This window comes from Typopeltis vanoorti, chromosome 12, assembly GCF_054136105.1.
Source record: "Typopeltis vanoorti isolate ZY-2024b chromosome 12, IOZ_Tvanoo_1.0, whole genome shotgun sequence".
NCBI lineage: Eukaryota > Metazoa > Arthropoda > Arachnida > Uropygi > Thelyphonidae > Typopeltis > Typopeltis vanoorti.
In genome coordinates this window covers 44,160,340-44,178,752 of record NC_143560.1, presented here as the reverse complement: position 1 = coordinate 44,178,752, position 18,413 = coordinate 44,160,340, and the positions used below count along the sequence as shown (strand labels likewise).

The 18,413-nt window shown below is 33.5% G+C and overlaps 1 protein-coding gene across 2 annotated transcripts in view; it reads right to left on the bottom strand.

The window, feature by feature from the left end:
* Nucleotides 1-18,413, bottom strand: part of LOC150100741 (uncharacterized) — a 207,183-nt gene that overhangs the window by 113,750 nt on the left and 75,020 nt on the right. For both annotated transcript variants that reach the window (XM_090401717.1, XM_090401718.1), the window contains exon 10: nucleotides 7,382-7,563. In XM_090401717.1, coding sequence (XP_090257843.1) covers nucleotides 7,382-7,563 — 182 coding nt within the window. The remainder of the gene's footprint in view (nucleotides 1-7,381; nucleotides 7,564-18,413) is intronic.

Below are 18,413 nucleotides of genomic sequence, written 5' to 3'. Positions count from 1 at the left end.
CTTATCATATGCCTTTTCCAGATCTACAAATCTCAAATAGAGATCTCTGTTATATTCCCATGATTTATCCACTAATTGTCGTAAAGTGAAGATCTGATCCTGACAGCCTCTATTTGGCCTGAATCCAGCTTGTTCTTCACCAAGCTTTTCTTCTACAATTCTTCTCGACTGTTTCTCAAGTAGACTTGCATATATATCTCACCAGGAACGCTCAGTAGGGAAATACCTTTGTATTTCTCACATTCAGTTTTATTTCCCTTTTTATATATGGGTACTATGAGAGATCTACTCCAATCATTGGGAATTCGTCCCTCTGCGCAGGCCTTCTGAACTATGCAGTGCAGCCACTGCAAGACTTTTATACCACCATACTTCAGCATTTCTGGTCGAATATCATCTACTCCTGCTGCCTTTTCCACATTTTAATCCTTTGATGGCTTTTTCTACTTCAAGTATGGATATGTATTCCTGACCATATGCTTGAGTGTTCTTTACCACTGTGTTATCACTGCTTGTTTCATTTAGCAATTTCTCGAAGTAATTACTCCATACTTCAAGGATATCTTTTTCTCCCATTTTCATGTCACCTTTATCATCTCTAACTCCTTTTACAGTGCTCTTTCCTCCATTTCTTAGCTTCTTCAACAACCTCCAAAATATTTTGCCACCATCTTGATATTTATTTTCTATGTTATTGCCAAAATCCTCCCATGACTTTTGTTTAGCTAGTTTTACACACTGTTTAGCTTTCTTACATTTGTCTCTGTATTCTCTAAGAGCACAAGTTGACTTATTTGCTAGGAACATTTGATATGCTTTCTTCTTTTCCTTCACTGCCTCTTTAATTTCCTGTGTCCACCATGGAGTTCTGATTTTTCTATCCTTGCAGACAACCTCACCACATGCCTCTCTGGCTGAATCAATCAAAGTTTTCTTCAAGGCTTGCCACTGAATCTCTAAAGTTTGGTTCCTGTTCTCAAACTCTTTCATTTTTTCTTCAATAATCTTTGTGCATTTTAGTCTACAGTTCACATCTGAGAGCTGATCAACTTTTATTCACTTTAAAACTTTCTTACATGTTATTCTTTTCAATATGATATTCAATTTTATCCTGCTCAAGACTAAATAGTGATCACTTCCAATTTCAAATCCTCTCTGTACACTCTGGTGTCCTGCACAAGGGAGAAAACATCACTATCAACAATAACATAGTCAATGAGACTTTTCTTATTCCTTGCTCTTCTCTCCATGTGAATTTGTGCACATTTTTATGTTGGATCATATTGTTAGTAATAACCAGTCCATGTTCTGAACAGAAATCCAACAAATATTTGCCATTATTATTAGCTTTGCTGTTTTCTCCAAATTTTCCCAAAATATTTTTGTATGTCTGACAATCATTTCCTACTCTGCTATTTAGATCCCCAACAAGGACTAACTTTTCCTTTTGCATTGTGTCAGATGCTTTCTTTAAATCCTCAAAATATTCCTCCATTTCTACATTACTAGAACCTTCTGTGGGACCCTAGGAACAAATAAATCTCATTGTCCAGTTCCCCATTCTGATATTTGCCCACATCACTCTACTTGAGACTGCCTGCCATTCAAGAAGATTAGCCTTGTATTTTGTGTTGAATACTATGGCTACTCCTTCTTTTCCTTGATTGTCATTGCCTGAATATAATATAAATTTTGTATTTATTGCTCAGAAAGATCTCACCAGTTTTTTTTTTTTTTTTTTTGTTTCAGTCACTCCTATTATGTCGATCTGGTACTTATCTAAATCCTCCGCTAGCTCCATTTCTTTGCCATTCAGGCTTCTCATGTTGATAGTACCGATTTTTAACGCTGGTGATGTTGAGTTCGGGTGTTTTTTCAGATTTGTTCCAGTTGCTGACTTTTCGCCGTTAACCCTGGTTCCCTGATGAAAACAATGGGGGCCTTGTTTAACCGGGCGATGCACCAGCCGGCATGAAATTTTGTCATGTTGTAACATCATTTTGTATATTGGTTTAAGCCAATAAGAATACAATTTGGTCAGCTAAATCCCAAATTGGCAGCCCATCCTTGTTCGTTCAGTATCCAGGTAGATACCCAACAGGGCGCACCACGAGAAGGTGAGGATTGGACATTAGGTCAGAAGCTCTAGTCGGTTCTCCGCATTCGTTTAAAGGCTATGTGAAGGTCTCCTCTCAGTTATATGGCTTTGACCCTTAAGCACCCCTGTATTAGGAGTTTATGTGTATATATTGGCCAGTATGTGTCGGTTTCCAGTAAACAGTGAAGGAAAGATTGCCAGAAGGAAAACGTGTGACAGGTGTATCTAGAAATGGAAGTGTGTTCTGTTTTTCAATCTGAATTGTGAACTGTATGCGTTTGTGTTGTTTGTTTAGGTGGCTAAGGAATGTGTCTAGTGGCCATGGGACCAGATTGCGAAAACATCGTCAACATATCTAAGCCAGACTTTGGGTTTTAAAGGAGAGGAACCTAAAGCAAGTTGCTCAAAATGTTCCATATAAAAGTTAGCAATAGGGTGGATAATGGCAAGCCCATGGCTGTGCCTTCTTTTTGTAGGTAGAAAGTATTTTGCTATACAAAATAACCAGAACGCAATACAATGTGCAAAGAGCAGTGTGATATCTGGAGGGAATTTGTTCTGTAAAAGAAGGATTGTGTCATTGATTGGGACATTCGTAAAGAGGGCAGAGACGTCAAATTTGACTAATAAATCATCTTTTTCTAATGTGATGTCTTTGATGATGTTTATGAAGTGTTGTGTGTTTTTGATATAGGAGGGGGAATGACCTACCAACTCCTTGAGTGTTGCCGCTAATTTCTTGGCTAAGTGATAATTCGGGCTATCTATCCTTTCGACTATAGGCGTGGTTATTGTGTGTATTTATTTTGTGTATTTTCTTTAGCCCATAAATTTTTGCGGAACGAGCGTAGTGCAGAAATAGTTTTTTGACTGTACCTTCGGGCCATGTGGTGATTGACTTAAGTAGCTTCTCTGTCTTCTTTTTTATTCTATTGGTTGGGTTGTAATTAACGAATTGGTATGTGTTATTGTCCGTGACTAGTAGGTTACTTTTTTCTACATAAGTGGTTCGGTTTAAAATAACGGTACCACTTCCTTTATCGGCTCTAGTTATTAAGATGTTCGGATTTGACTTTAATGATTTTGTCGCAGTTAATTCGTGTTTTGTTAAGTTGCTTGTTATTGCTTTGTTATGATTTAAAATGTTGGCAGTTTCTAAACGTATTTTGTCTGCTATTATTCGGAATGAATCTTTAAGCCTTTTCTGTTACAAATAAATTCAAGTTTGTTTATCGACCTGGGTACTACGGCAAAATTTAGACCTTTATTAAGTACAGAGAGATTGTCTTTGTTTAAAGCATAGTTGGATAGGTTAACTACGTTATTGTTACCTGTAGGCGATTGGTGGCTCCTGTTGTTTCTTGCTTCTGGTTGGTTGTTATCGTTCACTGTGGAGAAATATGAATATGGTCGATCTTTTAGTCTTTGAAATTTAGAAATTAGGTTTTCTTTGTTCGTTTGAAGGATTATAAGAAGGAAATAAGAAGGAAACCTAATTTCTAAATTTCAAAGACCAACCGCCATATTCAAATTTCTCCACAGTGAACGATAACAACCAACCAGAAGCAAGAAACAACAGGAGCCACCAATCGCCTACAGGTAACAATAATGTAGGTAACCTATCCAACCACGCTTTAAACAGAGACGAACTCTCTGTACTTAATAAAGGTCTAAATTTTGCAGTAGCGCCCAGGTCGATAAACAAACTTGAATTTATTTGCAAAATAGAAAAAGGCTTAAGATTCATCCCAAATAACATAGCAGACAAAATACGTCTAGAAACCGCCAACATTTTAAATCATAATGAAACAATAACAAGCAACTTAACAAATTATATAAAAACATGAATTAGCGGAAATAAAATCATTAAAGTCAAATCCGAACATCGTAATAACTAGAGCCAATAAAGGAAGTGCCACCGTTATTTTAAACCAAACCACTTATGTAGAAAAAATGAATCTACTAGTTGCGGACAATAACACATACCAACTCGTTAATTACAACCCAACCAATAGAATAAAAAAGAAAACAGAGAAACTACTTAAGTCAATCACCACATGGCCCGAAGATACAGTCAAAAAACTATTTCTGCCCTACGCTCGTTCCGCAAGAATTTACGGGCTAAAGAAAATACACAAAGTAAACACATCACTTCGGCCTATAGTCGAAGGGATAGATAGCCCGAATTATCACTTAGCCAAGAAATTAGCAGCAACACTCAAAGAGTTGGTAGGTCATTCCCCCTCCTATATCAAAAACACACAACACTTCATAAATATCATAAATAAGACATCACATTAGAAAAAGATGATTTATCATTAAGTTTTGACATCCCTACCGTCTTTATGAATGACCCAATCAATGACACAATCCTTCTTTTACAGAACAAATTCCCTCCAGATATCACACTGCTCTTTGCACATGTATTGCGTTCTGGTTATTTTGTATGGCAAAACACTTTCTACCTACAAAAAGAAGGCACAACCATGGGCTTGCCATTATCCACCCTATTGCTAACTTTTATATGAAACATTTTGAGCAACTTGCTTTAGGTTCCTCTCCTTTAAAACCCAAAGTCTGGCTTAGATACGTTGACGATGTTTTCGCAATCTGGTCCCATGGCTGCCAGACGCTAAACAACATTCCTTAGCCACCTAAACAAACAACACAAACAGTTCACAATTGAGATTGAAAAACAGAACACGCTTCCATTTCTAGATACACTTGTCACACATCTTCCTTCTGGCAATCTTTCCTTCATTGTTTACCGGAAACCGACGCATACTGGCCAATATATACACATAAACTCCTACCACCACCCAACACAAAAACTAGGTGTCATTAATACTCTAAAAAACAGGGCTTTGAAGATCTGCTCCAATAAATAAACTCTGAAAGATGAATTTAGAGTTATCAGCAATACTTTTCAAAAAAAAAATATGTACAGCCAAAACACTATTAACAAAAATTCTCTACAAGACCTCAATAAAAAAACAAAGACAAACCAGACTACAATAAAACTATACCCATTTCTTACATTAAAGGAATACGAGATAAAATAAACAGAATACTACAAAATACAACCTCAAAGCCACCTTTAAACCTCCCGCAAAATTAAAAAGCTTACTCAACTCATCCAAAGACCCACTCCCTCCACTGGCCCACTCTGGAGTATATATTTAATTGCACCTGTAACATATGACACAATGATGTTATTCCATATATAGGAGAAACAGGACCACAATTCCTATCAGACAAAAAGAACATAAACGACACATTAAATATAATAATTATGGTTAAGCTGGTCTTTCTGATCATGCCCTGAATACCTTACATAGAATTGACTGGAAAAGCACTAGTTGTCTACATCACACCAAAACATGGTATGAACGCAAATTTAAGGAAGCCTGTGAGATTATTACCAACCATCCCAATCTGAACAATAATGATGGTCTAAAAATCCCAAACATATGGAAGGCATATATTCAATCCACGGAACCATCCTCTCTAAGAGCAACTATAAACAGGACTATAGAAATTCCAGGATCGTAAATCAAAAATAACAATTGCAATGCTAAAAATAGGACATCATTTTACTGAAAGAAAACTATCTGTAAAAAAGAATGTTTATTCCTGTTATCATAAATAAAATTTAGCTTGATGTAGCTTATAAATAATTTCTTTTTTTTTCACTAGAGGTCATGCCAGTAGAATAACATGTGATGAATTCATTGTTTCTCTAGCTTACTCTATGTAATGTAACTCAGCTTGTCCTGTATATTTGTATATGCTACAGATGATGGTCTTAATATGAAGATCGAAACGTCAGGATATTAAAATAGTTATTTATAACACAGTTGTAAAGTCCATAATTTCTAAAATGAACAATTCACCAAAACTACAAATCATTGAATGACAGTTCATTGAAAAATGAATTATAAGACATGAAGTGAGGTGTATTAAAAAAAAAAAAAAGTAGTTTTTAATGGATTAACTTGTGATGTAATTGAAGCTTAGCATAATGTTCCCTTTACATATGTTATGTAGACATGTGTAGCATTTTTTTTTTTTTGAGGGATATTCCTTTCAGTCAGTATATGCATTTTATGTATTTTACGTGTTTTACACAATCTTGAAAAGATTATGTAAAAAAAAAAAAAAAAATCTTAATTATTATTATTACTCTCCCTTATCCTACTCTCTCTTTCCTCGATCAAATAGTTGGTGAGGTAGCAATGCTATTTTACTAGGAAATAATTAGAGAACAAAATGGTTTCGCATTGTCTTCTATACCTGGTAAGTGTTTTATATCCGTAGATAATGTGTGTTCATGGGGACTAGTTTGCAAGATGAAACTCCCAAGTTTTTTGGAGTAAAACCCTACCATCTTCATATGAGATGGGATAAATAACTCACTTTGAGTTGAAGAGGACTGATAAAAATTCTTTGCATCATGAACAGGATTTGAACTCAGGTATTTCTAACTAAATGGCTTTCTTTATACTGAGTTAACTATGGAGGCTCCATTATTATTAGTAGTAATATTAGTATTAGTATGGTGACATGCACACACACACACACACACACACACACACACACCAATTATATGGGATGAATTTTACTCCAATTTTGTATTCAACCTTTTACAAAAATTTGTCAAACTGTTCCAGTTTTCAGTTCAATTATATTCGGGGCTACAAAGTGCCAACATGTCAACATTTTATGTTGCAGCAACTCTCTGACTAAGTGGAATAGGTGCAAATGTAGGAATTTATAAAACGCATAAGAAGTCTTTGTGATTCAGTTTTAGTTCCGGAAGACAGGATCACTTTTATTAGAAAATTTTGGTAAAGAGGTTTTAAATGATATTAGTAATTCTGCTCTAGCTGGATTAAATTTAATAAAATTTTATGGTTAAAATCTATCTTATAATTTGTCAGTTTTGATTTCAATCTGATCATTGTCGTGAAAAAATAAGGTAGAGCAAACTTTTACTAGAGATAAATTACCAGAAGTCCTATGTACATTAGGAAAAAACATTGTTTTTTAATTAAAGTAACTATTAATATTTTAATCTGTCTGTCTGCCTTACAAACTCTTATTTATCTATCCATGAACTATCAAAGTTTACATGCTTTTATATATATATATATATATATATATATATATATATATATATATATATATATATATATGATAGATAGATAGATATACACACTGAATGTTAAAAATAAGAAATATTTTCATAATAAAACTATATTAACGTAATTATAAGAAACTAACCTGCTACTTGGGGTTGAACTACCAAGGAGTGAGAGAGAAAAACTTTGTGATAACCAGTGTGAATCATTGTCATTAGCTTCTGAAGTGTTGTGGTGTAAATTCACATCTGAATCACCTTGTTTAAAGTGATTTGATATCTGACAATCAGTTCCAGAGAGTTTAAGTGCATTGTTTTCTAAAACCTATGAAAAAAGTTTATGATTTGAGAAATAAAATGAGAGTATGTTACCATTTAACATCAAGAAAAAGGACAAATCAAAATAAAGAAAAGTATAGCCTGCCATAATGAGATTCAATTATCACAGTCAGAGAACTATTCAGTTTTGAAGGGAAATGCTAAAGATTATTCTGCACCTACTTTTTTAATATCAAATAAGTATCTCATTTCATCTTCATTTACATATAAATGACCTGTTACTTATAAGAGGACATTATGCAATTAATATTTGCCAGGTAAAAACCTGACTTTCCCAGATGAAAACTCCTGCATCATCTTTATATGAGGAGGAGTTTTTGTTTTCTTTCTTTCTTTTATGCATTACTGATGTGCAACTCCATTATTTTAAAATTCCTGAAAAGTCCTTCCAATGTTCCTTGCATTCTGGAAAGAATTTGATCTAATGTCTTTCCAAAGAAAACATCATTCCATGCATGTTTTATGAAAACAATGCCAAGTATTATGATGCTTAATATATAATGTAGATATTATATATTCCATTATCATTTTAAAACCAAATAAGTAAAACATAAAAGTTTCAAATTTATCCGAATTTATGAAAACCTTTGGCACAGGATACCTTGACCTGTTACTTATAAGAGGACATTATGCAATTAATATTTGCCAGGTAAAAACCTGACTTTCCCAGATGAAAACTCCTGCATCATCTTTATATGAGGAGGAGTTTTTTTTTTTCTTTCTTTCTTTTATGCATTACTGATGTGCAACTCCATTATTTTAAAATTCCTGAAAAGTCCTTCCAATGTTCCTTGCATTCTGGAAAGAATTTGATCTAATGTCTTTCCAAAGAAAACATCATTCCATGCATGTTTTATGAAAACAATGCCAAGTATTATGATGCTTAATATATAATGTAGATATTATATATTCCATTATCATTTTAAAACCAAATAAGTAAAACATAAAAGTTTCAAATTTATCCGAATTTATGAAAACCTTTGGCACAGGATACCTTGGCTTTGCACTATTTAAAAAAAAAAAAAAAAAAAAAGACTCTGCCAATGAGTCCATATATTTGCATTTTATTAGTACAGCGAGTAGGTTTCACTGGCGTGAAAGCTGTTTTGAACTGTTGATTCTCATCAGATCAAGCAGGAACCTAAAAGGGTAAAAATCCTCTATTCAGTACTCTGGTAGTTCAATGTCTGATTTATATTTTGGTATTATAATCAGTGGTAGCTTGTGGCTTGAAATTGTGGGGGTGCTGCAACTTTCGAAATATACATACACACTGTAAGTACAGTGTATACGTGTTTGGATAAAATATCAAAATTATGGTAAATATTTTTTTAAAAAAATTAAACATGAAAAAATATTGTTTATTATTGATAAAATTATACAGTTTAGTATAATTAAAATTACTTAAAAATAACATCCATTTCTTTATTTGTAATTAAAGGAATGGATTTACAATTTTTGGACATTACAATGAAATCCTTTAATTGTAATGTCCAAATATTTAAAGAGACAGAGTAAACACGATAAGCACTATGAACACTCTACTAGTAGCGCAAACTGCATATAAACAACAGTGGAACTGCACGATGGACAGTGCTGCATTATACTAACAGCTCGCATCTCAATATGCTTGCACGCACATGGCTAGTGTCCTTCGCCCTCGTAAGTGCTACAAGATGGATTTATATTATTTTTTATACAAAATAAGAGAATTGTATAGGATATTGTTGATGATAAAATTAAATATTGCAAGCAAATATAAATAAATTAATAAATATATTTATATATCGAGTAAAATTGGGGATGCTGCAGTTCTGCAGTACCTACGCACAAGCTGCCTCTGATTATAATGCTGAATAAAAATACTGAGAAGAATATACCAGGACAGAGTCTCTGTAGCTCCATCAATAATCACTATGAATGTGGTTCGAATCCCATCAAGGACATGATGAATCCTATAAGGTCTTCTCAACTACAGTTGAATCAACTGGTCTTGATACAGAGGTGGCAGTTTTTCCATACAAAATCTGTTTTTTTTTTCCTCGTGAAAGACAGACAATCTAGTCAAAGAATACATGCAACTGACAAACCAGGCAGACAGGGTTAACAGCCTATCAGAGCGGGAGCCAAAGCACTTATCAAAGAGATCTAGGGCTAGTGCTATTATAATTCAAAGCATTCATGACACTGAAAATTAAACCTCTATTATGCCACCTTGCTTAGTAATTATTGTTGCCCACAATAACTCAGTTTTGTTTTGGTAGTTTTTGTCTATTGTGTTTTGCACTACTCTTTGATTTCAGTTCAATGTTACAGAGTAATGTATGTGCATTAGTAAAGGCTTATCTTTCAAACTTCAGATCATGGAATAATACTACTGGTAACAGTGTTTTTGTGTGGATTAATATTTCAGAGGGACTGAGAAAGCAAATTAATCATGATTAGAACAGCTGCAGTGCTCTCAGGAACCTTCAGTAGATGATCAGCAAATAAGGCCACCTGTTCTTACAGACTAACAAGAAATGTGTGACCTCTCCTTGTTCCTAATGTCATCATTTATAAAGAATAAGGCTTGAAGCCGTTGAATAAAATAAAACAAATGCAATGTGAGAACTAAATGCCATCTCAAAATCAGTTTTGCATACTACTTTGAGGGAAGAGGGGAATGAGAGAGAGAGAGAAAAAAATATTCCTGGAACTGACATGTACATGCCAGTTCCAGGAATATGCCACTTCAAGTTGATAGCAAATATTGGAGGGTGTTGATGATGTTCTTAATGATGCATTGTTTTTTTTACATTATTCTAAAAATCCAGTTACCTCTGAATTTTTTTTTTAATTTCTTAACAAATACTTTGGACACTTTACTAACCTTAATGATTTGGAGGTTAGTAAAGAGCATTATTAGTTATATGTACAGCTGGTTTTAGGTAAAATTTCTTTGTCATTTAACCATTTGAGTCTATTTTAATGGTTCAATATTTCTTTTGTCCCTATTTTTTATCTGTTTACATTATTTTAAATATACATTTTTTTTATATTTTATATTTATGTACCATATAATTAAAAGAGAGTGGAAGTCCTTCATTTCTTGCTTCATATAAAAGAATAGTAGGAGATAGGATGTGAGATTTATGCAAGTCACATCTAAAAAAAAAAAAAAAAAAGTAGTGGTAAACCATCATAAGTTTTAATAATATGAGTGGGCAAAGAGACAGGTAATCTGATTCTCCAGGTCTAGAAATCACTGGATATCTGAAGCTATCAGGTAGCCTGCAGGGTGGTTGGTAGTTTAACAATAGGCAGATGAAAATCATCAACCACCCTATAGACTACCTGACAGCTTCAGATATCCTGTGGAGTTCAGAAATGCCATCACCATACCCTACATCCATGGCACATCAGAAAAAATAGCCAGGTGCTTAAAAAAGTACAACCTCCATACAGCGTTTAAGCCCCACCATAAACTTGCTACTCTTATCCGTTCTATCAAAGATCAGCTGCCTCTTCTCTCAGTGTCTGGAATTTATAAAGTACCCTGTTCTTGCAAGCTGTCTTACTTTGGACAGACAGGTAGATCAGCAACATCACTTAGAAGAGCACAAATCATACATCTGCAATCATGACTATGGTCAATCTGGTCAAAAAAAACTACCATGCTCCACCATAGTAAATTCAAAAAATGAAGACTATTTTTAGAATCTGTGGCAGCACTCAGAAATCAACCAAATTTAAATAAATATGGTTGCATAAAATTTCCCAAAATTTGGGAAACATTAATTATCAGAGATCCTACCTTACATCCTAGGCCACCTGCAAATGCCCATAGAGGACACACTACCTAGATAGAACTTTAGAGTCACCCACGTCTTTCAATGAGTATTGTGTTGTATTTGAGTGTGTGGTACATTAGTTTTTTTAGTAATCCCTGAAGATGTCTCAGTGTCAGACAAAATATTGGAAGCATTAAAAATCAGTTTTAATCCTTTCTGAGAGCTGTATATATTCTATTAAGCCTCCAACATGATAATATTTGAGCATATACTGACTGAAACACTGATAATGTAGGCATAACTACATCACTCCTATTAAAAAGAGCATATGCTCAAACATATAAAAGATTTAGAAATACACTTTTATTAATACAGACCAGTATTTTACAAATAAACATTTATTAAAACCTACCAGTTTCGCCAGCAAACTGTCTGGCTTTTTCAAGGTATTACGGAGATATGAAAGTAAATGCAAATTAAAAGGAACATAAAAAACGTTGTAAACCAAACTAGTATCTATGGTTACACGTTTCGTGTGACAAAGATGGCTTATTGTTCTTATTCATTATCACGCATGCGTGTTTGTTGTAGACTTGTAATGTGATTACTGGCTAGCTGTAGTTCAGATTGATTGAGAGAGAGGATCAAGTTTTTCCACGAACTGTTGAGAATTATACCCTGATTTCTGTTGAGGTTTCCGCCGGTTATTAGTACTATTGTGGCTTCCTTAAATACACGATGCCTGTAGTCGTCATCGAGATATGGCATGGAGCTGTTTTGCCAATCTATCGTGTGGTTAGACGTGCAGAAATGATGTGCTAACCAGAAGAAATGCTTCTGTTGTGGTTTACATCACCAACATGTTCTTTTTGTCTAATTTCTAAACTTCGTGAAGTTTGTCCAATGTAGGCAAGACCACAGGAGCAGGGAATGTAATATACTCCTGGATATTTGTAGAACGGAACTTTATCTTTTGGAGATCCTAAAACTTGTCTGATGTTGGTGGTTGGTTTGAAGACCACTCTGATGTTGTTGGCTCTTAGTATTCTTGCTATTTGATAAGAAATTGACTTGATGAAAGGTATCACTACAGTAGAAACATGCTGACGGTGGGATTCTTCTTGTCTGGGGTTGTCATTGTATAGATATTTTTTGATGATGTTTTGAGGGTATCCATTTTGTGATAATGTGTTGGCTATTAGTGAGAGTTCATTCTGTGTATCCTCCTCTTCTGATATAAACTTTTTGGCTCTATGTTTCAACATGTGGATAATACTCAGTTTGTGTGACTTGTGATGGTTTGAAGTATAGTGAAGATATCTTCCAGTATCTGTGGGCTTTCTGTAAATGGATAATTTGACACTGTTAGGTTGTTTTTTTATCAAAATATCTAAAAAATGCAGTTGGTTGTTGTTTTCTACTTCCAGAGTGAATTTTATCTTGCTATGTATTGAGTTGATTTTATCCACAAACGATTTAAGGTTGTCTAAGCTGTCTTGCCAAATGATGAATATATCATCCACATATCTCCACCATGTAGATGGTTTCGGAGAGATTGCAGAGAGAATTTCTTTTTCAAGTTTTTCCATGAAAAGGTCTGCACAAGATGGTGATAGTGGGCTTCCCATTGCTAGGCCTTCTAATTGTTGGTATATGGTGTTGTTAACTTTGAAGAAATTAGATTGAAGGCAGTGTCTAAACATTTGTGTGATGTCTAGAGGAAAGAGGTCTTGGATGATGTTTATTACCTCTTCTACTGGAACATTGGTGAAAAGGGATACAACATCTAGGCTGGCTAGCATGTCAGTTGGTGCAATCGTAATGGCTTGGAGTTTATTTACAAAATGTTGACTATTCTTGATATAGGATTCTGATGATCGTATTTTATTATTTAATAAGTTTATTATCCACATGTTGAAACATAGAGCCAAAAAGTTTATATCAGAAGAGGAGGATACACAGAATGAACTCTCACTAATAGCCAACACATTATCACAAAATGGATACCCTCAAAACATCATCAAAAAATATCTATACAATGACAACCCCAGACAAGAAGAATCCCACCGTCAGCATGTTTCTACTGTAGTGATACCTTTCATCAAGTCAATTTCTTATCAAATAGCAAGAATACTAAGAGCCAACAACATCAGAGTGGTCTTCAAACCAACCACCAACATCAGACAAGTTTTAGGATCTCCAAAAGATAAAGTTCCGTTCTACAAATATCCAGGAGTATATTACATTCCCTGCTCCTGTGGTCTTGCCTACATTGGACAAACTTCACGAAGTTTAGAAATTAGACAAAAAGAACATGTTGGTGATGTAAACCACAACAGAAGCATTTCTTCTGGCTTAGCACATCATTTCTGCACGTCTAACCACACGATAGATTGGCAAAACAGCTCCATGCCATATCTCGATGACGACTACAGGCATCGTGTATTTAAGGAAGCCACAATAGTACTAATAACCGGCGGAAACCTCAACAGAAATCAGGGTATAATTCTCAACAGTTCGTGGAAAAACTTGATCCTCTCTCTCAATCAATCTGAACTACAGCTAGCCAGTAATCACATTACAAGTCTACAACAAACACGCATGCGTAATAATGAATAAGAACAATAAGCCATCTTTGTCACGCGAAACGTGTAACCATAGATACTAGTTTGGTTTACAACGTTTTTTATGTTCCTTTTAATTTGCATTTACTTTCATATCTCCGTAATACCTTGAAAAAGCCAGACAGTTTGCTGGCGAAACTGGTAGGTTTTAATAAATGTTTATTTGTAAAATACTGGTCTGTATTAATAAAAGTGTATTTCTATCTATAAAAACGACCAAAAATGTATACCTTGAATAATATAAAAGGTTTATGGTAGGAATATGAAAATTACAGAGTAATAATTTCCCTATTGTGTGTTCCTGGTAAAATTTATTCTTACTAAACAACAGACTAAACAGAGACAAACATAGGTTGTTAGGATCAGATTTTTATAAGACAAACAGTCAAGAAATCATGGAAATATAATAAGGATCTGTATTTAAGTTCTGTAGATCAGGAAAAGATATATGATAAGATTTGTTGAAAACAGCTGTTCAGAAACCTACAATTATATGCTATAAAAAGGACAATATACAGAGTGAGATATCCTAAATTGTAAGTCAGCTGTTAATATTAAAGGAGGTACAGAAGATGGTTTGATGTAAAATCAGGTCTAAGCATGGAACATGCCATATCCACTGTTAATCAGCATCTATGTTGATCACTTAATGAAGGAAAATGTAATTGAAGCTGATTTCAAAACTAGAGATATTCAAACTCAGCTCTTTACTTAATGCAGATATTATTATGATTCTAAATAAATGAAACACAAGTCTTCAGGATTCTAACTGAACTGAATTACCTGTAGCAAGCTTGGTATGAAAATCAGCAATAAAGAAAAAAAAAATCAGAAAAGAAAACAGGCAGGAGAAACACAATTGTTTATCAACAGAGAACCTATGAAAAAGTGGAATAAATGTCCTGTTGGCAATCTGCATTAGTAAGAAAATATGAAGAGAAAACATCCTCCATCGTTAATGAATGAATGAGTTATATAATGGAAGGCAGACCTTAAGAAGGAATTTTGCTGAAATTGCTCAAATGCCTTAAAATTTTGACTAAAGTGGCACAGTGTGTGTTCCATTTCTTTCATTACTGAATAACATAACATCAGTAGCTGCTTTCCATTTCTTACCAGTTTATAGATGAAAAAGAACATAGCAAGGAAATTTTCCTGAAGGTCTCAAATTGAAATATTCAAGGGAAATTTGCTTAAAACTATTTACACAATTAGTTGTGACAAAGTGTAGAGGAGGCATGTATCTTTGTTGCATTATATTGTAAAGACGTTAAGGGATTATAGCATATCAGAAAACTTATGTACTCTGGTTAGAAGAATGTGTATTTGAATTTAATCTCATAATTTTCTGGTATATATTCTCAAGGGGATATACTAGATATTTGATGGCTTAACAAAATTAAGATTTCACAATTAGTTGTTATTTTCAGGTCTTTAATTTGATCAGATCATACAATTTGATTTCTAAACCCTCTTAAACACATCAAGACACTTAATATTTTGGACACTGCCCAACGTCTCCTTCCCCACCAATAAAAAAAAAATAATAATAAAAATAAAAAATAAATAAAAATAAATTGGTTAGAGACTGATGCAGTTTACAGACAAAAAAGAGCCACTGCATGACCACCTCACTGTCTCAGCATAATTTTATTATAGCAGCTTAAAAATAAATTAAAGATACCAAGAAATTATATGCTTGGTTTAATCCTTTATCGAAATGTAGGCAAACAAGTTTGCACTTGAACTATTTTCAGGACTGGGGGCAACGTGTATATAGAAGCTATATAACTTCACATCACTTGCCTTCGAATCTCATAATGCAAAGCACATATCCTTATGGGTATGTATAATGCTATGCATTATGAGAAGGGTCATTACCCAAACCGGTTTCGACCTTAGTATTACCTCTGGGTGATACCAAGGTCGAAACCAGTTTGGGTAGTGACCCTTCTCATAATGCATAGCATTGTAACTTCAATCTTGGTATCACCTCTGGGTCTGGCTCCCACTGACAAGACCTCAAAAAAGGTCGAAACCAGTCTGGGTAGTCACCTTTCTTGCCCCAGTCCTGAAAATAGTTCAGGTGCAAACTTGTTTGCTTACACTTGGATAAAGGATTCATCATCATGCGTATCAAGGATTTAGGCCTAGCATGGCCTGTTCCGGCCTTAGAAGTCAACGTTGAATTGTTTAAGAGGACGTCCTGGTTTTCTTTTTCCTAATGGCTTGTACTTTAAGGCTTGTTTTGGTAATCTTTCTGTTTTCATTCTTTGAACGTGTTCCATCAATTTATGTTTATATTTTTTAATTTTTTCTATTACTGGTTCTTGGTTTAATTCTTTCATAATCTCTTCGTTTCTTTTGTGATCAAATAGGGTATACTTTGCAGTTTTTCTCATAAACTTCATTTCTGCTGTTGTTAATTTTTGTTTGTCTTTTTGTTTTATTGTCCAGATTTTGCTTCCATACATTAAGACCGGTAGGGCTAATGTATTGTATACTTTTAGTCTGGTTTGTTTTTGAACTAGGTTTGGTTTAAATATAGAGTTAATTACACCTTTTATTTTTAAATATTTTGCAATTTTTACGTTTATATCTTTTTCATTTTCATATGTGATCATACATTCTAGGTAGTTAAATGAATTGACCTGTTCTAAGATCTTGTTATCTATTACTATTTTAGTTCTTGCTGGATCTTGTCCTTTAAAGGACATAGTTTTTGATTTTTCTGTTGATATTATCATACCATAATCTTTGGATATTTCATTTAGATCTAAAATAGCTTTCTATAGTTTATCTTCAGAATTTGTAATTATTATTTGGTCGTCGGCAAAGAGGAGAGTGTTTAAGTTAACTGTTGGTGAAAGTTTAATTCCTTGATGTAAATATTTACTCCATTTTATTATTATTTCATTTAAGTAGATATTAAAAAGAGTTGCTGAGAGGGGACATCCCTGTCGGACCCCTTGGTTTATCTCTCTTGTATATGATAGCTCTTGATTTAATCTTATTTGTATTTGATTATTTTCATATATACTTGTGATAGCTTTTAGGATATTATTTGGTATTTGACTTTCTTTTAATATGTTAAATAATGTTTCTTTTAACTTTGTCAAATGCTTTTTCAAAGTCAATTATACAATTATATTCTCTTCTTTTCTCTATTATTAATTTTAGGCAAAAGGCTGGGTCTATACATAATCATCCTTTTATAAATCCATTCTGTACTTCTAGAATAAAGTTTTCGGAATATTTCATTAGTTTGTTATTTAAGATTCTGCTTATATATTTTATTTTGTAAGAGGAATTTAGTATACTGATACTTCTATAGTTTTTAGGGTCATCTCTACTACCTTTCTTAAAGATAGGAATTACAATTGCTTTTTTCCATTCTATTGGGTGGGGGGGGGGGGATACCAGTTGAGTAAATTTTATTTAAAAATAATAAGAGTCTTTCTTTGAATCTTGTTCCTGCGTATTTATATAGTTCTGAACCTAGCTTATCTTCTCCAGGTGATTTTCTGTTTCTTGTTTCTTTCAGGCTGATTTCTAATTCTTCTTCAGTTATTTCCTTTTCATTTTCGTTAATTGTTTGCCAGTTGTCTTTTTTAAAATATTTGTCTGTCCACAGTTCTGTGTAGTAATTTAGAAATTCTTCTAATTTCAATTCTGTGTTTAATTTTATGTTTTCTTTGGTATCTGCATTTAAGTGTTTCAAAATCTTATATACATTGGGTCATATTTTATATAAATCATGTCCTAAATTAGAAACAAATTTATTCCATGATTCTCTATGTCTTTTTCTGACTTCTCTTTTAACTATGGCTCTTATTCTTTTATGTTCTATTTCATCTTCTAATCTTTTACTGCTTAACCATTTGTGATAGGCTTCTTTTTTCTTTTTGATTATTTCTTTGATTGTATCATCCCAGATCTTCAGTTTTTTTCTTTTATTGAATTTTTTGGTCTTTCCTAAGCTTTCATTTGCTGCTGCATTTAGTATCGTTTTTATATTAAGCCATTCTCTTTCTATTTCTTCATTTTGTTTTATTATATCTAGATATTGGCTAATTCTTTGTTCATATAGCCATTGTACATTTGTGTCATTCAATAGTCTAGTTTTATAAACAAATGTTTCAATTTTTCTTTCTGTTCTTGTTACTTGTAGCCATTTAGGTGGTAATCTTAATTTTATTTTAACAAGGAAGTGGTCACTGCTTATTTCATATCCTCTGTGAACTCTAACATCTAGTGAAAATTTTGATGTCTTTTCATTTAATATGAAGTAATCTAATATTGATTTCCATCCTCTTGCTGCCCAAGTATATTTATGTATATCTTTATGTTTCTAGAAGGAATTCATTATTTTTAGGTTATTATAAACTACAAAGTCAATCAATTTTTTACCATTTCTGTTTAGAGTGTGTTCTCCATGT